General features: G+C 42.3%; 1 protein-coding gene and 1 long non-coding RNA gene across 3 annotated transcripts in view; one reads left to right on the top strand and one right to left on the bottom strand.

Annotated features, from left to right (window-relative positions):
* Window positions 1-24,232, bottom strand: part of CAB39 (calcium binding protein 39) — a 40,980-nt gene extending 16,748 nt beyond the window's left edge. The window contains exons 1-2 of the mRNA XM_067002512.1: window positions 23,991-24,232; window positions 4,432-4,588 (exon numbers count right to left, since the gene is read on the bottom strand). Coding sequence (XP_066858613.1) covers window positions 4,432-4,545 — 114 coding nt within the window. The 5' untranslated portion in view covers window positions 4,546-4,588; window positions 23,991-24,232. The remainder of the gene's footprint in view (window positions 1-4,431; window positions 4,589-23,990) is intronic.
* LOC136791458 (uncharacterized) lies at window positions 22,869-25,054 on the top strand. 2 transcript variants are annotated; one of them, XR_010833607.1, is made up of 3 exons: window positions 22,869-22,995; window positions 23,124-23,216; window positions 24,781-25,054. It is a non-coding gene; the product is annotated as an uncharacterized lncRNA (long non-coding RNA). The 2 variants fall into 2 exon arrangements; XR_010833608.1 differs by lacking the exon at window positions 24,781-25,054 and adding an exon at window positions 23,311-23,397.
* Window positions 25,055-25,140: the final 86 nt, after the last annotated feature.

The raw sequence follows: 25,140 nt of genomic DNA, 5'->3' as shown, positions 1-25,140 counted from the left end.
TCAATAGTGCCAGATAATCAATAATGTCTGAGGATAAGTCAAACTCTAAAAGTAAAGCTTCAAGTAAGGAAAGCAAAAACAGTACTTAATTCTCTCTTTTTTTTTTTTCCCAGGGATAGGAAGGTATTATATCAAAACAAGACACCATGAAGTCACATACATGATTGTCACAACAGAATCTGTTGCATGTCTTTATAGCTACAAATCACTATGGTTTATTATACTCTCTGGGGTATATCACAGATACTCCCAAAATACCAAATACTTCATTTAGATTTGTACAACTTTAATACTCCAGTTTTATCAAATAACAATCGTCTTTACTTAGAGAGCAGGAGAGCACAGTAGGCTCTAGACCTACATCTAGGAGAGCCATCCACGTCAATAATGCAATTGCATAAATTGCACCATTAATGAAAACATTCATAAAAAAACGGAAACTACCTATAGTTTTCAGCCTGTATTTATCATTTTGTCTAGCCTATAGCTATATTTACCATAGGCAACTAACGCAATTTTAATAGTTCTATTGAAATTGAGTGGATTTTAAAACTCCTACAAAAACACAAAGTTTCTGTAAAATATGATTATCTACATCAATGCCACTAATTTAAAGGCATTAAGTTTAAAAATGATTGCACCAGATTTCAGCAGACATCTGTCATGAAGATAACATTAAAGAGCTAAGTTCAATTAGAAGAGAAGCCCGTCTTCTCTTCTAAAAAAAAAAAAAAAGGCAAACAAAAACCTTTGTCCCCAACTTTATCCTCTGGGTAACAGCCCCACGCAGTAGGCAGGGCAGAGCACTTAACCTTTAGCTTTCTCTCAACTATGAATTAATTGCATACATGTGCATAACAAGCTCAAAATTTCACTGCTTTGTAAATTTCACTGTTAACTCACTGAATGAAATCTGATCTATGTCTGTGGGACCAGGTCATAATATTACACTGAAACCTGAATCAAATAAAATAGCATATTGCATTTTCCCATGCGTATAGCATACAGTCCACTGTATTGAACTGTTTAAAGGGAGGGGGGGACATCCAATTTTCTGGATTCATATTTCAGCCTAAGATCTATGGTGTGTTTCTTTTTTTTTTGGCAATAGGGAACCTGCACAGGTTAAAAATGTGTCTGAGCCTATTATCAGGAAGCCCAAACCGGAGCTGTTATGAGCAGGTTAACCCAAGGTCAGAGGGTAGGGAAGAACAAGTCTATTACATGAGTAAATATTTACCTTCACGACAGTAAATGTGTGCCACAAACTAAATGAACTGGTAGAATAAAAATAAATGCTGAGGTAAGTCAAAGAGGAGGAAGAGATGAGAATGAAATACTAACTAATGTGCTAGCTCAGAGGTAGGTCCCATTTGTGTGAAAGGACTTTCCCTTCCCCTCTGCTTCCCTTCAGCCTCCTCTTTCTGAAAGAAAAAAAAAATCAAGGAAAGGAAAACTAACAGTGTATGTGATGAACACTTTTTCAGTTATAAAGCACTTGTCATTTCAAGTTTCTGAAATTACTCTTCAAAAATAATAAGAGAGTAAGCTATTGCCTCTATCCTAAGTAACAGGCTGCATTCAACACACCCAGAGTCGTGGTATGGAAGGCAGACTGTCAGCAGGGAGACACAGTCCAGCTTCTACAGGCACTTCAGATCTCATTTCCTAAGTATGTACTGCAAGCCTAAGTAATGTTTCAAAATGACCTGGAGAATTACCTGTTTACATTTTCTCCAGTATTCACACAGTTCAAAAAAAAAAAAAAAGTAACATAGAACTAGAATTCACTTCTAAAGCTTCAGGTTTTTGTTTATAGAATAAATTGGACAGTATTAGAGTAGAATATTTCATAACTGAACAAAATGCATCATGACTACTCCTGTTATTTCACATCTTTTGCTGCAAAGAATCTGAGCAAAGAATCTGTTCAACAATAATTACAACTTTAACTTCTAAAGAAAATCATTCATATAATTCTTTTTCAAATTCTGTATTTCCAAGCATGCTTGGAAACCGATGGGAAGCACAGTAGAAAACTAAATACTTTCGTAACAGCATTGTGCTGCTACTGCATGGTAAGATCTACTCTGAACTACACGTGAAAACAAAGCACTGTCATACTGCAGTAGAAAAGTACTGGTTTGTCTTTGGAACCTCAGCCAGATATACTGTATAAAACAGAAGGGCCTTTACAACAAATTTAATTTTGTAGAAGAAATACTTAAAACAATGATTAATATTTGAAATGTTTAGTTCACTTCAACATGTGCTGAAGTTTTTTTAGCTTAATTTACACGTTTCAAATACCATATGTTCAATAGTAAAGAAAATATGTAACTGTGTACTTTGTTTTAAGAAATAAAGTAGAGTAGGACAAATAACAAAGTAACACCCAAAAGGGTGTCCCCTTACTACAAAAAGTAATCAACACTGAATACACACCATGCTACTTGGGCCTGAAAATTCTGTTGTTATCTGACAGGCTACAAAAGCACACCCCGGAACAAACTAATAGACTGGTCAGGAAAAGGGCATGAATTCATCATATTTAATCACAGCTGGACCTTCAAAGAAGTGATGACTGGCCTGTAGGTTATTGAAGATCTCTTTCTTTTTAACCAAACTGAGAACCTGAGAGAAACTGCTACAACCACAGTCACCTTCACAGAGGTCTTGGCTTGCTAATGAACCAATTATTTCCTGAAGAACCTGTGCATGGACACATGGGGACAGGAGTTGTGAAAGTTCAGATTCATCAGCTCGTCCTCTTTGTGAACAATGAGGATGACAGAGGCCAGCACCACCCAGCTCAGTACCGTGAATGTCAGTATTTAACCCTCCTCACATTTAACCTAGTGAACATGACTGGCCTTCTTTTCTCCTCCAAGCAGAACGTATTGTCTCCTATATGACACAGGATGTAACTCTGCAGGCTTGGTACATTATTTCTTGTCAAAGCAGACCCGTAAATGAGGTCTTTAAAGAAGAGGTATGGGATTAAAGGCCAGCAAGAAGCAAATTGTACGTAATAATCTGTAGTTACAGCATCAAGAACAAGGCATGTGATGCCGCACACAGCTATGCACAATGGAATGAAGCTGGCCTGTTCCCTATTAGAGGTCTATGCAAAAAGAAAAAGATGACAAAAGAGCACAGATTTCAACACTAAGCCACGTCTCCAGGAATTAACAATGAGGTTGATATGAAGGAAGCAGTGCCAAGTCTCATCTCAGACTCCTCAGCATGCACCTACTCCTCCTCTCCTGACAGATGGAGTCAGTTAATGGAGAAAGACGAAAAAAAGCAGCAAATGAAAATTCTCCCAGCTTTTATGCTAAGGCTCTGTCATGAACCAGGAAAAAAACTGCAACGAGACAAGAGCATGCACTCTGCACAGGACCACACAGCCCTAGTCCTAGGCAAGACAGAAAAAGCATTGAGGAAAAAAAATACTATGGCACACTGCAAGAGACCTGGAACATAACACATCCCGGCACTGCAGTAGAGAATGCCGATCCCAGAGAGCATCAAGGTAAAGCCAGCAATTCAGTTAAGACCCAGATTCTCCTACACTTTAAACGGTAGTGCCAAACCTGGCTGAAACTGGATGAAGTGAGGCTGGCCACACTGCTCAGAAGACCGGTGAGCACAGAAAAGATTGTGACTAATTTCTACGCTTGACTTTTTAAGGATGCCAAGACTGGCACAAAACAGTTAAATAACCCTGGGAGAGGATCTGAAGAGGGTATTGTAGCCTGCTTCAAAACTAGGGGGGGGCTCGGGGGATGGGGAGTGTTTCATTTTCTTGTTTTGGTTTGAGAGTGTTACTTTGGAAGTGTTAACATCTATGCTCTGCTGCTGAGTTTATCGGGAAAATCTTCATCTAAACAGTAAATGAGCCTGTCAGACGAGTCAATAGGTAGGTTGCTGCTGCACACAGTCTGAATCCGAGGGTAATTTTTAGTGAAGCTATCAAGACTACCAGTTGAGAAGCAAATGACTGTTGCAAGGCACAGATCCTGAAAGACAGGTACAGATTCTGAACTAGCAAACCATCCCATCTAAATGAAACTGCAGCAGCACAGGAGCTTTACACCATACCATCTTCCTGTGGACTGATGAAAAGGCAAGAGAGGGTGAGAGTACACACTCTGATAGCTGTGGAGATGCAAAGCTCCTTGGTTTCAATAACAGAGCCACTCTGCTCTGTGACCATCGGCAAATTATTTTAAGTATCACATCATCTGCCAGTGGTATTAAAATGCAAAGCAGAACAACATGAAACACACCGTTTCAAAGGTACATAATAACCTATCCTTTATCAGAGTAGCATAAAAAAGAATTCCTAATTGGTTCAGTGTAAACAGCTACACATTTCTTTTTTCCCCATTCAGATACTGTTTAAAAACTGAGAAGTCCCAACTGTACCTTCTCTGCCTTCTTGTCAGAGATATCTTGCTTTTCTAGAACCGCCATACTTTCCTTCAGGTTCTTCACTATGTCTGCGGGAGACTTGTGGGACTTGCCAAAAGGGAATGGCATGGTTGCGAGCCACTAGGTCTTCCTTCTATGGTTCCTGCTTCACCTGGAAAAGGAGGAAAAAAAACAAATATGTCAAAAACAGAAGCATAACAACACATGAAGATAGAGTATAGCAAAGGCATTCGTACGTGGAATAACCATTCCTGACAGTTAAACTACATAACCATTATAAATAAAATAAATAAATAACCATTCCTGCCATCACAAACTTAAATGCTACCTGTGCTTCTAATTCTTTTAATACACAAAATACATAATTTAAGAACTCACATTTAGATCATTCTCTTATGTTTCAGGAAGAAATTAAAGAGAACATCAATTGCAACCAAAGGCACATACTGTATGAATGTCACATATGGGGAAGACTAGCATGGATAAACTATCCCAATTAATGTTGTCAGGAAAAACACTTTGTTATATTAGGTCTTTGCCACAAGTCATCATGCCTCAGCTGCCCTGCAGTGACTGTCCAGGTACATGCTTTTACCCACAGTCACTCCATAACAAACGCCAAGTAGACAGCAAAGCCTGCTTCTTTGCACAGGAGCTAGAAGCGTGATGCAGCTGAGCCTGCAGACAGCAGCTTATGCCTACGTCGTAACACTTGCTATGTCCTGTCTTTCTTGTACCAATATTGCTGTAACTTCATACTGAAATACAGTCTCCCCCCGACTCATTTCATGGAAAACCAACGTTGTCACCAATAACAAGGACTTAAATAAGGTACTCAGAAACACTAAAACCAAATACCTGGCGCATCTTTTCAAAAAAAATTCAATTTGTCTTATGGGAGCCATTTTCTTCCCTGAAATACTTGGCTCCTGAAACCAAGTACCTCTACTCCTCTGTGTATTTACATATATATATTTATTCACTTCTGTGTACAAAATAGACAAGTATTATTGGTATAAATGAGTATACAAAAGCTTTTGTTACTAAATACATATGCCCCCATTTTAACAACAATAAAAATTTCTTACAAGTGTAAGAAACAATCATAAAACACATCTAGCACTTTTATCTAGGTAAAGAACAGGAAATCCCTCCTAAAAAATGGTGACAGTGCTACTTCTGCTAGACACAGGACAGTTGAAGCTGACAGAGCACAGATTACACAGCCATTACGAAGAAGAGAGATTACCCTGAAAATTAGTAATTTCTACACTCACACGTCAGTAAGGTTAGTACCAAGTCGACCACAACTAGGATACGTTATCTAGCTATCTAACACCAAGCAGTTTGATCCTTGATTAAAATATTGTCTCTTTTGCTTGAGCGTCATTAAACTTGATCCTATTCAATTATGATATACAAGAATAAAAAAATATTGATTTTATGCTTATTTTTGAGTTATTTTGATTTTTTTTTTTAATAATTTGGGCTGCTCCAAGGACAACAATAAAAAGATGAACAGAAGCTGCCAGATCTTTAGCCTGGAAAGTGTCCATAAGCACATACTTCAGGTAACCAGCTACAGACATCATCACCTCCCTGTTTCATGCCTCCAGCTGACCTACCGCAGCTGATGACAAGCGTAAGTTAGGCAGTTTTTACATCAGATTACTTTCAGACAAAAGGAAGAAATAACAGCACGAAGGCAGCAACAAGACCCATCCACCAGCTACTTCCATTCTTTAAGAGGTCACAAAAACTTTGTTGTTTTTATTTTGCAGTATAACTGCCTACATCTAATAGTCTCTCTGCACTAATCTGCCCTAAGAAGAGGGCGTAAAACTGAAGTTACAAACACAGGACTGATTCCCTAAGGGATAAAGAAACAACCACAGGTCAATCCTCAGACATAAGAATTTTATGCCTCAGCTTTGTCACATGTGAATGGAAGAGAAACCTATCCTAAGAAAAGCACTACTTCTTATTACTACTTAATGAAAACGCAATGCCATTTAAAGCAATGTTTAATGAAAATTAAACATTATTTTCACATACCAGGATATTTTTCTTTCCTGTAAAGAGACAGGCGGGAAGTACAATTTCCCCACAATGTAGATGGCGTAACTCTAGCATCCCAGAAACATTTGAAATGTTCCCTTTATCCATCCCTTTGATTACCATCCCTGCCCAGTCAAGATGAGCCCTGAAAACAAAGCTGGATTCTTTCAGGCCTATCACCTCTGATAATAATAGAGCTTAACTACCGGGTATATTCATTCTGAAAAATGGTTATGCCCACGTAACATGGCAGGATTTGCTCAGAAAACTGCATGTTCTGAATTCCCTGGATTACATGTTAGAACAAAATAAAATCAAGTAGGAATTAAGACATTTCTTTTGAAAGGACAAAAATATAAAAAAAAATACAGTATTACAATAATACAGAACCAGAATAAACATCAGACAGGAAAACGTTTCTCTATGCTCATTTCTTGGTCACATCTAAGTTACTTCTAATCTAAACAACCACATGCATAACAGACATAACATATAAAGAATTGCAGCAAATAATTGTTCTTAAGCTCTGCCCGCTATCTTGGCTTGCAGAACTAGGCTTTCCTCCAGATAGTGCTTCAACAACTAAAGCAGCCTCAGCAGTTTCTTTAAATTAACAATAGTCTAGCACTGACTTATTAAATGTTATGGGTTTCACATAAATCATACACATGTATGTATACACAAGTCATAAACAACTTTATCTACTAGTACAGTTACTAGAAGACAATTAATAACAATCCATTAACATATATTTATACTCAACTTTTTTCACAAATCAGGTAAGTTTCTGTATGCCTTTCTTACAAGCAACTTAGAAAATCAGGAAAGAACTGCCAGCCGCAGTAAGAAGGCAATCCACACGCTTGATTACCAAAGGTGGCGTTTTGCTTCAAGATGTTTTATTACATAAAACCAAATAAATATATCATTTCTGCTATTTCACTTTTATTACTGGGGGGAATGCAGCGGCACTGTCACAAACATCATTTGAGGCCTCGGGACTGAAGGCCCTACCAACCCTGAAGCAAAAATGTAGCACTGAAGGACCTGTGCCACATCCTGCCAGAAAAAGCAGGGACAGTCCTTCGTCCCGCAGAGATGTCCTTAACGCAGCGATGAGAACATACACAAACTGTTCCCTTTTTAGCCTAGTCAAACTACACCAACAAGCGCTTTGCAAACAATAGACAATGACAACATCTGTGGGAGATCGGAAAGAACTGCAAAGATCCACATCTGCAAAGTGAAAAAAAGGAAACAACACCAAATGACATTTTCTGTAAATATTTGAAGAACAGAGCTTACATCGCGTCAAATGATAATTGTTTCTTATTACTAGCACCTTGCAAATTCATCACAAAATTTTAATTGTAGCTTTCAAAAACAACCACAGGACTCTTGAAGAGTTAAACTGAGACAAGCACATGGGTGGCTCTGGGCTCTGCTGGGCTTCTTTGCTTAATCTCACCTTCTGGGAAATCTCACAACTTTTATTCGTTTGTTAAAAGAAACCCTGGACAATATTACACAAGTCTCAGGATTTCTTAGGCATGTATTTTATTTCACCAATATTCAAGCACGTCAAACCTAACGATATTTAGGGTCCTCAAAGTACTGGTGTCACGGTCAAATTTAGAAATCTTACATGACTTTATAAATCCCAACAGGCTGTCAAACAAAAATATGGCACGCCGCCAAACGTCCAGAGATTTAAGTACAATTGACACAGAGCAACTGACACACGCTCAGTCACACTGGGACATTTGGGCTTTTGTGATAACAAGAGATAGTAGTCCCACTGTTTCACGGAGTATATGATTTCCAGCTATGCCATGCGTCAGTATCCACGCACAGTTTGCTTTATATATAAGGCTTTTTATTTTTTTATTGACTGCATTGACCACATAACCAATTAAAATCCAATTTAATATGTTCCATATATTGCCTTTTTAACTGAGCAGATAACGCTTAAAAGCGTTTGTTCCTCTGTGACAACAACCATGTTCCAAAAAATTGCTGCAATAGCAAATATGAGAGCACAATACACAAGTTTCTCTCTTAATATATTTTAATTCTCTAAAAATAGAACCGGTAGCCTGGAGTATGTTCTCTCTTCACTGTAATCTTTCTTTTATTTTGAACAGTGAGGAAATGTGCTGCCTAGATAATAGTACAAATAAGCATTACAGTATAAATCATGGTTACTTAACAGCGGAAAGGTTTGATTTTGTTTTTAAATAAAGCATGTTGTAAGATGCCTGCATGACTATTTTCAAGCAATGTCCTGGTACAAGAAACAGCACGGTAATGCTGATGACTGCAGTGACGTGAGAAAAGTTACTCACAGACACATGAGTAACAGGCACCGAGGTCTCAGGGAGGCAGGCTTTTACAGCTGTAACAAAGCTGAAGGAATACTGGCAGTACAAGCTAAGAAACAAAAGCAAAATCAGCCCTTCCGCTTATCACATACCATGACTTTTCACAGCATAAAGAAGTTATATATTTCACCCCCTCACAGAAGTATAATGCATAAATAAAGCATCAAATGAATTGAAATATTCACACTATTCCAGCTCAGGAGAATGAAAGTCTGCTTTTAGACTAGAACGGTTTGGTTGGAAGGGACCCACCCAGCCCCCCAGCCACCCGCCTGACCACCGCAGGGCTCCCCAGAAGCTGACGTCTGTCAGTGCGGGCACCATCCCAGCGCCTCTCCAACACTGACAGGCCCGGGGCACCAAGCGCCTCTCTGGGAAGCCTGTCCCGGTGTCCGGCTGCCCTCACGGTGAAGGGATTTCCCCCGGTGTCCAGCCCCAGCCTCCCCTGGTGCAGCTCTGGGCCATCCTCTGGGCCTGCCTCTGCCTCCCCTCCTCAGGGAGCTGAGGGAGCAGCGAGGCCGCCCCTCAGCCTCGGCTGGTGGCCTCAGCCTCTCCTCACAGGATGTGTCCTCCTGCCCTCCTGCCAGCTCTGCTGCCCTCCTCTGGGTGCTCTCAAGAGCCTCGACATCCTTTTGATGTCGTGGAGCCCAGAACTGCCCACGATATTCATGGTGAGGCCGCACCAATCCTAAATATAGCAGCAAAGTCACCTCTGCTGACCAGCCGGCTGTGCTGTGTTTAATGCAGCCTGAAAGGCAGTCTGCCTGCTTGGCTTTTCAGCCCATGCAAAATGGTACTCGAACAGTGTACAAAAAAATCTCATTCCCAATTTAATGAAACAGCCAGGTACAATCATCTCGATTTCTTGGTCTATTGTAGGCCTCACAGTTTAATGTGGTATTTCTCTTGCTTCCCTTAAAATAAATTGCACCATATTAAGCCTTCAGCTAGATCCTGTTGCTTTGCTTACATGAGAAGAGTTTACGGTGACTGCTTTTATTAAACTCCTAATGAGGGAGGAGGTAAAAAAAAAAAAAAAAAACCAACCTTCAGCCACTTTCTGGTTACAACTGCACACATTAAAAAAAGTCCAGCCCAGTGAAAGCATACATACAACATCCAGTTAACGTGTGCCTAAGATCCAGAATTTATCTCTTCCTGACAAAACTTGCTGCATCTTACTAAGGAGAGGTATGTTCGTACTAACAATTTAACGTAGCAAGAGTGTGTGTCCTAAGAGAAGTGATTTATCTTAAGAACCCATTCTTCTGTTGAATGCCTCTTGGATTCATGAGGATCAGTAAGCCAATATTAAAAACAATAACAACGTAAATCAGTTTTCATCTCGTGTTACTGTTATTTCAGCTAGAATTCACCACTATGAAGGCTGGTTGGAGTAATAAAAACAGAAATAGCTCAAGAAATCATGCATTTTTTAAAGGCACTGCTTCACTCATGACATGCACAGCAATTGGAAGGAAGACTGACAGCTACCCCTTTGATCCAAGAACCAGTTTTTATGCAAGCTACTGTACTCTTCGGGAAAAAAAAAAAAATCAAGTACTTCAAAGACAGCAGCAGACATCATATGAGCTACTGAGCCCTCCTGCACAAGATGACAGACTTTTACTGCTCCTCTCGGTGTTTAGCCATGGTTAAATCACTGGCTGCCCTCTCCATCAGTACTGTCACTGCCAAGAATGGCGGCTGCCCAGCTCAGCTCCACGGCATGGCACGGCACCCAGCTGCCTCCCGAAAGCACCCAAAACCCACTGCCAACTCATTTCTGGTCACAGCGCATCTTCCAGGAAGGCCTCACCACTCCTAAATGCAGAACTGCAGTTGACCAAAGGCAGCAGCCATCGTTTCCTTCAGTGTAAACTTAAATTGGGTACTCGTATTCATCATTAAAACATTATTCCACATTGTTCACATGCTGTCATCTACTGCATCTTTCAGTACCCTGGTTCTGGATATGTGTTTTTCCACTAGATCAAGCAATTTTCTAGAGCCTAGGCACAGCACCAAGATCATTTCTCAGTTCCCTTTTTGATGAGCTAAACAAACTGGTACATGAGAGTCTCATACCCAAACATCTAAATAGCGTAACTTATTAATACAATACACATGCAAAACCTTCATATCACGGAGGAAATGAGGCTGATAAAGAGCATAAGCCACACCTCAAACTATTTCAGAGCTTCAGAATAAGCTATTTAGTATAACCATGACTTTACTTGCATAAGCATGCCATTAACAAAATGCCTATGATGGTAAATAATAATTACTGGCACTACCAGCTGGCAAAATTTAAGAGTATACTATGACTCTAAGGTATTTTTGCTATTCTCTAGATACTTCTGCACATCTTTTCAGCACTTCTTTCAAGATAATTTTATTTTACCCACATTTTGTCCACATTTTAATGCGGACACGAGGACTGCATCAGCTGTCTTACATATATGAAGTAACACACTTGATATCGTCATTGATTACTTTAGCCACGTACTAACATCAAGATCTGTTGAACAGTTCCAGTATTAGAACAGTTTGGATCTGTTTTAATACTTTGTGAGGAATATGCCATTAAACACTACCATCTTCTTTAAAATTCATTATCAACTTATTCTATCAGGTCTGCAGCATGCAAAAGCTTTAATCTGATTCAACAGCAGTTTCACAACTCTGCATTACAGAATTCTTTGTGGTCTGACCCATTTAAAGATGAAAATGGGGGGAAAAAACCTTCTGTTTAAGAATGGTAACTTATTTCAGAGAAAAATGAAAACCCTGAACAAAACAAAATTCTCTGCTGTAACAGGAATGAACAATTGAGGGAACAGAAAAGATCGATTCAATAGATTCAGAAAAGACAAAATTGGAAAATAAATGTCTATTTAAAAATGAAACAGATTATATGAGACAGCTTTTCCCTTTGTGAAAATTTCTAACAAATTAAGTCCCCAGCAGTTCACAGCCCTGCTTGTTTCTTTAGCACCAAATGCCAGCTGATTCCTTTTCATTAACCAGACTTCTCTCTTGCCATTCAATTACTTTACTGATCCTTCTTCCTCTTCAAGAGCCTACTTCTCTAGTAGACATCTGCATCCTGCTGGGGAAGACGAGGGCAGCTGCTAGCATTAGTCTCTACTAGCTCCTAAAACTACACTCTACTTTGTGACTGGTACATTACTTTATTCATTGCATTTTAACACTCTATCTTTTTCAGAAACTGAGCAGAAATTGTTTTTAAATAAGGTTGCTGTACTTAAGGGGCTTCAGAGATCCAGCATAAGCACAAAAGCTTGTTAGTACTAATGCCTAGTATCTAAAATCCTAGTTCTTTCTCCATATTCAAGGAAATCTTATGACTCAGCTTCTTTCCCTGGTGTGCTGTTTAGAGTCACCCCACCCACTCATTTCCCCACAAATCCTACTGCTATACTGCAATATGGTATACAGACAAGCATACCGATGCCTCACCCATTCCTTGGTAAGCTTAAATATATGTATATATTTACAATTCCACCACAGAAAGTAACTTGTCTCTCTAACAAACTGTTCAAGAAGAAGGAACTTACTTCGAGCTTTAAGAAGTGCTGTACGACAGTAATGCCCACTTCTAGTGAGGTTGAAGGTCAAATAAATTTCTCATAACCTGGCATTGTAGTCAACCCCCTGATGGCTCAGATGCCTTTACCACATCATCACAAAACCCAGAATATTTGTTACATGACAAAAAGCTCTGCAATTATGTACATACCATTCTACTCACCCTTGGAAGCAAAAATGCAAAGCTAGTCTCCATTGTAACTATTTCTGTTCTACTGAATTATTCTCATTCCTTCCTAGAGGTTTGCCTTTCATATCAGATTTTTTATATGCATTTAAGGGTTAATTTTGAGAGGCAAGAACTGGCAAAAAGGGAGGTAGAAAGTACACTGCAAGTTTAATCTCTGCCTTCACATGTTGCAATATGGTCTACAGTGTACACGTTCCAGTCACTTAATAGAATTGTATGAAGTTTAACATCAAAAAGTGCACAAACGAAGCATAAGAAACCCCACTAGCACCACAATATCAGGGCTTAGTTTTTAAAACAGAAAGCCATTGCAATGGACACAAGAAAAACAGATTACCTGAAACATGAGTTAATTACTTAAGGAAGGAAGCCGCCAACCATAATTATTATTACAAGATAGGAAGGTAAAATGTACATGCACTTTTTGGAGGTTTTCCTTTTAAGAGAAACTGAAAACAGCTGAGCTACAAGAACGATCCTGTGGCTGCTCAGGGTGCAATCCTCTATGGTGCAATTTTCTTCAGAGAATATTCCCTCAAAAAAAAAAAAAAAAAAAAAAAAATCATACTCGGTAAAGCCATTTGTTACAAGTACAAGTAACAAAGCTAGGAAATAAATTTCAGAATGGATTAAAAACTTGCCCAAACAGTAAGCCGCAGTAAGAACTACGTTACAGTATTGCTTTTTAAAATAGCGTTAAGAAAATCAACAATATTTTGCCCATGGTTCCCTTACTTCCTTTAGAGACCAAGTTCTGTGGCCTGCTAGAAACTGTTAATGCTCAACCTGAGTCCATCCAGGTTCAACACATCATAGCTCTTCATGTAATTTATCTGAAGAATGCCAGGATCATTAATAAATATAACCTACGCAGGAACAAGATCACTTAAGGAACGACAACGTTAAGACATTAAGTTAATGGGCTATTAAACAACGATCCAGACGTAGCTCAGGAACAGCCTAACACCACCCAGTTAAGAACTAGGCAGATATATTGGGGAGTGTCCATTTTACCTAAATGATTCCTACCAGGCACTGTCCGAGGCAGAACACGAGCTACACCTCTCTGCTTCGACATGGCGTGCCTGTTAGGGCTTCCCTTCCAAAAGAATGAATCTGGGAGTTCACAATTAAAGGCTATTTACGTTAGACTACCATACAATTCACCTCAATCCCAACAGTCATTTAAAAACTAGCTGAGATGACAAGCAGTCAAGTATAGCTTAATGTCTCTAGACTTACTTCTGTGCATTAGCCTGACATAAGTAGGGCAGAAACCCAGTAACAACATGCACCACAAGCTGCACCACAAAAAGATGTCGAGTCAATTGGTCAAACCCCGAGAGGTGACTCGGAAACCACAGGTGACTCCTCGTTTCTGCCGTTTTTAACTCTATCGAGAGATCTCGTTGGCACGACACAAAGATTAACAAGTAAATTATTCTGAGATCAACTCTCACGAATCCAAGCTGATTCCTGCTACACGAAACCGAAAGAACTTGGCACTTTATTCAACGATTACATATCTCCTCTGTGCAAGGGAGTTCCTGACAAATAACCTATGGGAGTTACACACTGAGTCATGAAGTGGGAGAGGGTAATCAATAAACAAGTCAGAATCACGACCCCACCGTGTTTGTGAATCCTTTCCTTCTAGTTCATTACATCCTCATTCAGTAAAGAGAAAAAGCTGCTCAGTAGATTTTGTCCTTCAGTCATCTCTTACCTAGTGCTAGGAGCTGATGTACGGGCAATATCTGAGCTGATCCATAAGGTCACTATTCATCTGACGAGCTTGCATTCTGTCAAACCTTTATTTTTTCCCTGGCATTCAAGACACGGTTTTGATGACAATACAAAGAGTTTACTGACACAGCTGTGTTGCTAAACCCTAGTAGTGCAGATACAGCTTGTATGAGTTAAAAAAAAAAAAAAAAAAAAACACTGACCGTTATAACAGGACTTGCCTGGTGTAAGTACATTATAAATGAGTGCTCTTGCCTTCACACTTCTAACGAGTACTGGTGCCACCACAAACCAAGTGTCCAATTTGCCCAAGGCAGATGCGGAGATAGTTTTTAGTATGGACCTTCCAGCAAGCTTATCCTCAGATGAAAACTCCTGCTTCTTCCTGAGAGCACTGTATAAAGGACAACGTGACAGATGGGAAAACAGTGCTAAGATCAGCAAAATCCAAGGCTAGCCAGAAGAAACCTTTCTTTTTCCTTAAATACTCAGGATCAACAATTAGTTTTCACATGGCATCACTTGAAACAGCAAAAAAATCAAGACACGTTACAGGCCTGAACACATCTGTGACATTCAGATGTACACCTCCTTGCTAGCGACATGTCCTTGTGTTTACAAGAAAAGAACTTAGGAAAAGTAGCTAGCTGAAATTTAGCCTGAACAAAACTGTCATGGGTTCAGGAACGCGAATATACATTAACAATATCTCCCTTTTTGACTACGTTTTGAACTCATTATTGAATTGATGATTAAATTATGTGCCATGATAAAAAAAAAAATCAAACAAAAAAAAAGAACTTTAAGAAAGTATAACTCCCTTCTTTCTCCCAAGAACAGAACCAGCCCCAGCGATACAGAAACCCCACCAAAGTCATTTCAAGACAATGATACGCCTAAACTGCTGTATGGAAGTCTCCTTTATGCAGTTCCCACAAATCAGATGTTTCCACTGCCAGTTCACACGTTTGGCCTACATCTGCAAAGTCGCAAATGGATTCGACTTCTGCTACCTAAACCACATCACGCCTACAATGCCAAGACAGGTGTGTTCCTCTTGGGCAAGGCAGAGCACAGACAGATATATTTAAGGGCAAAGACAATACCTGCTAGTGGTAGGAGAACTATGTGCTGTAACAACGGCACAAGCCTTCAGGAAAGGTTAGGTGAGGACCAGAATTTTAACACCATGCCATTGTATTTTCCTTCTGTAGCAAATATTTTGGGGCAGAGGGAAGGAAATCTCACTTTAACCCCTCACTCCATGTTATTAAATGCTATGTAGCATAGGAAACACGAAGATCTAGATTGCCCCCTAAAAGAGTCCAAGCTCTTGCCATGCCCACGTAATTATGAGCCATTGTGATTACTCACCAGGCATTAGTTCACAAAACATAACTAAGCAGCGCTGCAAACAGCTGGTACTTTCTGTATAGGAGTCAGCATCTCTCCTGCAAAAATGCTTTGAGAGCTACCAGTCTAGAGACAGCAGGTAAGAAATGGGGCTTGGAACAAGAAGCAACTAGTATTACGCCAACTAGCACTGGAAAAAATGAAGCGTCTCTGAGGGACAGAGTTCCCCTTATCTGATCTGCTATGAAAAGCTGGACTGGAAAAAGGAACTATCAAATTGTTTCACAATACTAAAATAAGAGCTCCCGACTTTCCTCTAACGCAGTTACTGTATAAAGCTACCAAGAGAAACTTGAACACTAGCAGAAATTATCATCTCTAAAAGTTTATGCAAGGAAATCGGGTAATATAACCAGCACCTCTAGAAATAAAAAAACGCACCTACCAAAACTCACAACCTTGGTAAACTGTCAAGTTATTCAAAAGCTTTAATTGTCTCAAGAAATATTTTCTATGCTAAAAGACTTGTAATCTTGAAGGTGAGGCAAATCACTCTCCAAAACATTTTCTATACTCTAATTCCGCTTTCAACAATAAAAGTAATTCCCGTGTTAGGAAAATGCCAAATTTAAGAAGGACTGAATAAGTTCATGCTTTTAGGACACTGGCTTAAGACCAAAACCTAAGGTTTGGCTGCAGTAAAAACGTACTATTGGTTATAAATTCTACAAGATAATCTGCAATGGTATGCTTAACATTTCTGAAAATGACAAAAATATAATGCGTGCAGTAACAATTTCAGAATCTGATCAACTACCCATGAGAGAGAAAAGTAAAACTGGGGACTTCATACAATTCAGATACCTATTAATTTTATTTATTTTTACTACTAAGTCAAAAAACTTTAAGTAAATTTAATGTGAAAGACACTGCATTTTATTGCTTGTCGAGCTATCCAGATTTCCCTTTTAGCTCCTAAACCATAATTTTTAATTTTCTCATTGAATACGAAACACAAAGTTCTCAAACTGCACTTTAATTTGGTTATCTAATCTACAGACTTTGCGCAAAGTCAGATTTTCTCAGTTTTGATATAAATGTTGGAGGCACAAATCCACAACACTCAAAGTTAGAGTACCATAATAAACAGAAGTGACAAGTTGTAGAAACTTCCGCTGTCCTTACCAAGGATGTTTAACACTTGCAAGGCATTCTGAAAGTTACAAATAACGCATTTACAGACTGAAGATTCTGTATTTGTGGCCAACAATCCTTCTCCTTGTTCGCTGAAGTGCTCAAGAACAGCTAATTCTGAGACACAGATTTGACATTTCTTCCTCAATTTCATACCGTTAAGCTCTCTATCTGCAAAAATACACGAGGGGTGACTGCCAGTGCCAGAGCAAGTGCACAACTACTCTTCACAGTCCGCTCCAACCACTCGACGGTAGCAATGCAGTGCAGTTCCTATGGGAAGCAAAACAAGCCTTGCATGGTCAGTCTCAAGGGAAAAGCATTATCCATCTTCTGTTGGAGGTACATTATAAATCCATGCTTATATGGCTCTTGGGTTTTTTATGTATAGACACACGTGCACATACGTACATGGAGGTTCCCAACAGCAATGAAAGCTCAGCAAAGACTTCATTTTCCTTTAAGCTACATAAAAAATGTATACACACAGGCAGGAAGGAATAAACACAACCACCAGGTAGAAAGAACAACCAAATAGCACACAGTCCCTCAGCAAAGTACAAAGAAAACTGAGAAAACCTTTCAGAGAATCCAGGACTGTTGCACATCCATGGGTCTGTCACCCTACCAACCGCAGGATCCTGTACAACCGCTATGAAGTTTTTGTTACTTTTCTTGGAAAACGTTTCAGGTTCATGGAACAAAGAGGCTTTCTTGGCTCCAGGGATGTTGATCCCCGCACCGCAGCACGTGGTGTAAGAGTCTCACCGGTCAGTCGGCACAGCTCGGCCAGAGCCCTGCCCCAGTGCCCCGCGAATGGACGCGGCTCCAAGCAGGAAAACTGTTTACCCCGGCTCCACCCTGTTACAGAGCGAGCAGAGTTTAAATATTGCTCAACCTCAATTATGGATGTAAAACGGAAACATATTAGTCAATACCGATGAGTCAATACGCTGCTTTTCTTAGAGATTACAAATCTCAATCACCATGTCCAGAGGAGCGCTCGCCCAGGTACCGCGGGGCACTGCCAGGACGGCACCGTAGGAGCGCGGCCGCCTCCCCTCGCCCACCGGGCCCAGCGCTGCCAAGCTGCCGGGGGCCAAGGGCCTGCGGTGCCCGTGGGCTTCGGCTGTGCTCAGGGAGCCGGGCCCCCCGAGCCCAACACTACCAGATTTTAGTTTTCCTATTTACCTCGATTATTTCGGTCTTCCTCAATTGCGTTTTCCTGAGAGAAGCCTTCATTCATTCTACCAACAGACTAGCTGCTAAAGAGATTTTTCCATAGGAACTTTTCCTGGTTTATTTCTTAAGTTGGAAAGTGTGCAGCAAGGCAGACGACAGCAAAATCAGGTCCCTCAGTCAAGCCCAAGTGCTGTCTCATTAGACAAGACACTGACACTACCCCGGTGCCTAACAGTGCTCAAGAATTCATCCCCTCCTGGGAGCCCAAAATCAGATCCCTGGACTAACAGCTAACACCACGGCCAAAGCCAATGCATCAGAACAGCCCAAGTGGTTTCCAGCTGCTCCTCCAGAACACCGCAAGCCTCCTGCCTGTCTTGGGCACATCCCTTAAAGCACCTAACACACCACCAGCCAGACACCCACATTTAGGGAACCAAATCTCACACCGTGAATGGAAGCTGCTGGAAAAGAAGCTTTCAAAGCATAAGCTGTTGAGTGCCAGATAACACACTCAACATCACGTACCCAAACGCAGGAGAAAATTGCTCCCGATTAAGCATCATCACCTGAAAAAAACGGGGAGAATCACCACCCTGTGAAGAACAGGAGGAAATTTGCTTTCATTAGTATCTGTGAAGCCACAAAAAAGAGGGACCTCAGTCCTCCTTTCCTCAGAAAACTGTCCTAGTAAGATACAATACAGCAAACACCAAATACTACATCGTGACTGAACAAGTCACAATGGGCAAAGGATGCCCATTCACTGAGCATTCCCTTGTGCACTGACTGAACAAGTGGTCCTGCTGGAAAAAAAATGAAAACAATCAAACTTTTTGTACCACATCAGCGTAAGTGAAGGAAATTGATGTTCTGGTTATTTCAGAGTCAACTTTTGAGAGATTAACTTTACTTTCTCAACATTTTCCTAATAACGTGCTGAACAAAGCCTTTACCAAGAAGTGCATTACGCTCTCCGCTAGCAGCTCTCTTTAAATTCCCCATGAAGTTTCTCCATCGCTGCCAATCTCTGCTCAGAAGAAACCTAGGACTCGATTAGCAGGTGTTACAGGTTAGAGGAACGATGCATTCATAAACTGTGTGGGAGAGGCTTCCCAGTGCTCATCCACGTTACGTTCACTGCACGTCAGTATCCCGAAGGTCTCAGGTAGAACAAAAGCCCCCAGATTTTCTTTCCTAAAATCGTACTTCTCTGTAAACAAGCCTTTCTTCTGCTTTTCTGTTGCTGTTCTGATCTACAGATGATGTTATACGTGAATTCATTTTTAAAAGCTGTTAAAAAGCATCAGGCAAAAGAGATCTTTTGACATAGATTACAAGCATGACCTACTAAAGCAGTGATGTGCATGTTTTACGTGTAGTAATCAAAGTAAAATATAATGACAAATAACTTTTGCCTCGTTTCTACCACTGTAGCAAGAGCTCCCCAAACTGCCTACCCAGGGCGAGAGGTCGGACTCCCCTGCAGCAGGATGCTCTGAAGCACGAGCAGCACAGACCCACCGCATCACACGGAAGGCTGCTGGTATTTCAACGCCCATGGATTTTTTTTTAAGGCAAATCCCTCAGCAGATACACTGGGAAGTTGAGTACTTCTGAACACAGACGTTAAAAAGGTACCCGACCATGATAAGTCTCTCTAGGCGAGCCACTGGCCAGAGGAGCAAAGAGAAAAGCAATAGCGAAAGCAGCATCAGTCTCCTGTGCTGTAACACAGCTCGCCTCACAGGAGGTAAGACATTTCACATACTCAAATAACCGAACAGAAGTACTTCTCTTACAATCACACATATTCAATTCTGTGAAAAGTTGCCATTAATTCAATTTAATTTATAGCCAAGTCATATCCTAGCTGCATTAATGTCATGTTTCCAATCTTGCACTGTTTCAGTCAACCTTTTAGTTAACGAATTATGTCTTGCTACTGAAATAATGCATCAATATAAATTGATAAGAAAAATAAACACAATAGGGTAAGGTTCAAAAGCAATTAATTTTTCTGTGTGAGATACTGAAAGTATACCTGAATATTTTAAAATAAGTCCAAGCAGTAACTCCTAAATAACTTCATCAAAAGATATTGCTGAACTTAGAAAACCAAGTTTCAGTATTACTAGAGCTCTGTACTAATTCCAACCTCTCCTGTTTTGAGCTCTCTTTACAAAGACATATTTAACTTTTCAGTAATTAATTCTCTAAGCATTTAAAGGGAAGGGAAGAATTACAAAGCAAATGGATCTTTAAAAATCAACTAGGTATTTTACCAGGAGGAGTAGATTTTTAATAAACAGAAGGATTAGCTAGAACATTCAGTAACGTCCCCTCTCATTTTATGCCCTTGTGGATGGACTTAAAATGTGCTTCTTTTTAGCATATTTGAAATCCACAGTCAGGAACTTTTTATAGTGTCTTCTGACTATGAAATGTTAGCTAGAATACCCAAAACAAGGGAGTTAAAAAGCAAATTGCAGTTGTTTATTTAAACCTAAGAAATTTACTTTCTAAATTAATGTTACCTGAGAAATGCAGGCCATGAAGGCTGCTGAGGAATAACCAGAGTTATTCCTGTAAACACACAGCTTTTTGGCTCTTTCCAGTTTGGTTCCAACCTAAATTCAACCCTTCACAAAGAGCACTTAAAATGGGGACACAACCAAATGTGTCATTTTACCGTGAGGTGGAATAGCGAAAGCATGTAAATCTGCTCAGGCTAAAGAAAGACCAAACTCACATGACACCGGTTTAAGCCTTAAGTACTACTGAAGCATGCATTTAAAAGCCCAGATCAAGTCCGTTAAAATAATTCAAGACATCATCATCTTCTAATTTAACCAGGGCGTTCGCACTTGGGCTGGGGGGGGGGGGGGAGGCAGCGATCTCAGCGTAAAGTTTCACCTCCCGGCAGAAGACATTTGTGTCCCTGCGGCCGATACCTCTGCACCTCACAGTGCGAGAAGCACAACGCTGACCGAACGAACGCACGGGGACAGGGGGAGCTCAGGCAGAAGGGACTGAGCGCGGAGCTGCCAAACAACTCGCCCTAATAAGCACCCTAAATTAGAAAACAAACTAGCAACGTGACATTTTAAAAGTTCTCCTGCTACAACAGCGCAACCTCAAGCACTCACAGCAGCAGGAATTTTTCATCTTGCTTGAGGTTTATCTACAGTTACAAAAACCTACAGGTACCGTGAATGCTAAGACTGAAGATCACTGAACAACCAGAGAGGTTTTTGTTCAATGTAATTAATACTCGGCTACAATTTGCAGATAAAAAGAAGGGGTAAAAGTGCACACAGCTGACTACTTCCATACCAGAAATTGTTAAATGGACACGATTCCAATTATACAACTTTGAAAATATGATATTCCAACTGCAACTCATATTTTTGCTTTGCACATTATTCACATGAAAGAGCTGCACACTGTTGTGGCACTATTAATTTGGAAGGAGCAGATGACTCAAATCTTATTTTTGATAGAAAGCTGCAAGATGCCTCCAATTAGACAAAGGTAATCACACTTTAATAGCTGCTCTTGTAATTAAACCGTATTATAAAGTGTCAGAATTACAGAAAAGCAGGGCCAGAAGGGAATTCAGAAGGTGATCCAGACTCCTTCCTACCCCCTGCTTCAAGCTAGCATCAACCATTAGCGTGCCGTTCCAAAACTCCACATGCAGTAGAAAACAAGACAGCATTTTACCTAACGTCTATAGCCTCTAAGTACTTTAACAGATATTATCAAAGCTTGGAGAAATATTTAATACAAAAATTCAGGCCGCAAAGAAGCTCATTAAAAAAAAATCTGCAGAAACTCAAACAACACAGAACTGATTCAGAAGTGAGGACGCTGGGCGGTAATTCCAGCACTCACAAAAACACCTTAAAAACTAGGAAGTGCAGCGCACACAGCACAATACTAAGGTCTCATTTGACTCCCATCAGTTAATTAATAAGAAGGTAACTCACTAGCTTCCATGATAGAATGCAAAACAGATACCATTCCCTCCTGAATAAATGTTTCGTAAAGGCAATCAAGGAATTCGAAGAGGTGGAGTTACCTTAATATTGTCGCACCCCCCTGGGAATACACATTTGCCTGCGCTTGATAATACCCAACGAGCATAATTATCTCTCCAAGACATATTGTCACAAAGTATTACTTAACTGGCACTTTTACTTAGTCTCCTTTATTTGTAAAAATACATACATCCGCAGTAAAGGTGAATTCTGTTTTGTAGCACTGCTTTTCAACACTCTGTAACCACGCATTAAAAGCTTACAGAAGGCATCAAAGTTTCAGAGCTCCGAGTCACTAAGAGAGAATGCAATCAACTTGGAAAATAAACGCTCTCAGCATTTAGAAACATTCAGCAGCACGTTACTGCACACATACGAACTCCAGACACAACCTCCTCCTGCATAAAGGCACCTCTTTGGCCTGAGCGAAGAAAATCCCTGCCACCGCACTACCATCAGGATGAGCGTTTACGTACAAGAAAACTTGCGCCGAGTGCATGCTACCTGGCTGACTCAGGAGGTCCTCGTGTCACAAGACAACCACGAAGCTAGTTGTAAAATATAATTTCCTACAGCTGTGAGTCAATGACAGAAAGGATCCTACCAAGACTTGGTAGCATCAGGTGCTGCCCTGGTGCATCAGGCCGCTCTTATGAAGCAGGCAAGCTGTTGTCGTTACTCGTGGCAACTAAAAAAGTCACTTCTGACACCAAAACAGGCACCGTGCTTATCCTAATTCTCGTGGTATTTCTTGGCCTTTTTTCTTCTCTCCAGTTAAATACAAGTGCTACATCAAGAGGTATTAGGTTACACGTATTAACCGAAGTCACACAGTGTCTGACAGAGTAAAAACCTGCTATTTACAAGTTTAGATGCTGAGGTGCAAGCTCAGGATGTGACACTTCCTCTGTCACTGTATGATTTCAGGAGCTCCCAGCACTGAAAGGAAGACACGCTTCCTGGTGATGAGCTACCACGCTGAAAGGAAAACACCGGGCCCTGCCTTGCAGTTTCTGATAGGTAAGTTAAAAAACCACACACACAAAAAACCTCCGCAGTATCTCGATGCTAATCAAATTTCATTTCTGATCTACATTTAAACTGCTTCTCCAAGCATTGTTACTCGCCTCCCTGGAACGAAGGAGCCTAGGTCACGTAATTTAATCTTTGACTCACCGTGCAAATTAAATCACACCATTCGCATAAGCCAGCATACAGCTTCTAAATAAATCATACGCACCTAGCATGAACGCTTCCAAAAAATTTACGTTACTTTTAAGAAAACAAACAAGAAATACCGAACGCTTCCTAGTTTCAAGACTAGCAGCACGTCACGGAACTGTAGGGGAAATAAAGCACGAAAAACTTTTTTTTTATTTTTTACTTTTAACGGAAGAGAGAGCTCGCGCTGCGCCAGCTGCCAGCGGGGGGGTCCCCCGCGTAAATAAAGCGGGAGGCGTCCTGGGCACACGCAGCCCTCGCTGCGCGGAGGCCCGGCAGGGCTCCCAAGGCGCCGAACAATTGTAGGAAGAGGCCTGGGCGCCGGCCGTCGGGAGCAGCGCCCCGAGCCCGCGCCCGGCAGCACCACACGGGCAGCACCGAGCGGCCGGGCCGGGCCCCGCCGCCGCGCAGCGCCCCGCAGGCACCGGGGGAGGCCGCGGCGCCCGGCCCCGGCCCCGCACCTCGCTCCCGCCCGGCAGCCGCGGAGCCCCCCGGGGAAGCCGGCGCCGGCCGCGCCTCGCCCCGCTCCTCCGCCCCGCTCCGCTCCCGCACCGCCGCCCCCCGCCTCGGTACCTGGCCCGCGGCCCGGCGCCTCCTCGGCGGCGTGTCCGTGTCCGGCGGGGCCTGCCCCTGCCCCTGGCGCGGCCCGACCGCCCGGCTCCGGCGGCTGCAGGCAGAGGCGCGGCCCGGCCCCCGCCCCCCCGGCCCGCGGTGCTGCTGCGCCGCAGCGGCCCCGTCCCTGGCGCCCGTCCCTCGGCCGGCGGCGGAGCGCGGCGAGCAGCCGGCGGCGGCGGCAGCAGCGGCGGAGCGCGGCCTCTCTTCCGCCCGCCGCCGCCCGCCGCCGCCCCCTGGCGGAGCGGAGGGACGAGGCCGAGGCCGCCGCCCCGCTCGGGCCCGGCCTGAGGCGGGCGGCCCGGGGCCGGGGCCGCGCTGAGAGGCCCGGGAGGGGCGGAACGGCGGGGGGCGGCCCCTGCAGGGCGCTGCTGTGGCAGGGACGGGCAGAGACGGGGAAAGGGCGCGAGGGCGAGAAAGAGCCCCTGGGTAGAAATCGTAGCATCACAGAACGGCTTGGGGTGGAAGGAGCCTCGAAGAGCCCCTGGCTCCAAGCCCCTGCCCTGGGCAGGGCCCCCTGCCCCCAGCCCCGGCTGCCCCCAGCCCCATCCAGCCTGGCCTTGGGCACTGCCGGGGGTGGGCCAGCCACAGCTGCTCTAGGCAGCGCCTCGCCACCCTCTGTGTGGAGAAGTTCCTCCCAACATGTAAACTGAACCTCTTTCAGCTTAAAACCCTTGTCCTTGTTCCCCCTTCTATCACTATCTGCCCATGTAAAAAATAAATAAAAAAACACTCTCCATTTTTTGTGTAGGCTCCCTTCAAGTGCTGAAAAACTCTCCCTCGCCACTAGAGATACCGAGACTCCTCAGGAGAAGCAGCCGTCACCAGCTCACACACGCACTGCAGAGGCCACAAAAGCCACGACAGCCATGCCAGGGCCTCCATCCTCACCTGGCTGAGGCACGAGGGACGCCTCCCGCCCTGCCCTGCCGGCCCTGTGCTCGGGATTCGGGCAGCCTGTTAAGGCACTGAGGTTTTTGTGGGGCTCCTTGTGTGTGAGGGCAGGCTCCAGCTGTTTCTGTGTCCCTGGCAGATAACACCGCTGCGTTACCCCCCCTGTGACAAACACAGGCTAGCCTGGATGGACGAAAGCTGCATACATCCCAACAGT

Source organism: Anser cygnoides, chromosome 9 (genome assembly GCF_040182565.1).
Source record: "Anser cygnoides isolate HZ-2024a breed goose chromosome 9, Taihu_goose_T2T_genome, whole genome shotgun sequence".
In the NCBI taxonomy this organism is placed as follows: Eukaryota; Metazoa; Chordata; class Aves; order Anseriformes; family Anatidae; genus Anser; species Anser cygnoides.
Note: the sequence above shows the minus strand (reverse complement) of the source record. Positions and strands in the feature narration are given on the sequence as shown.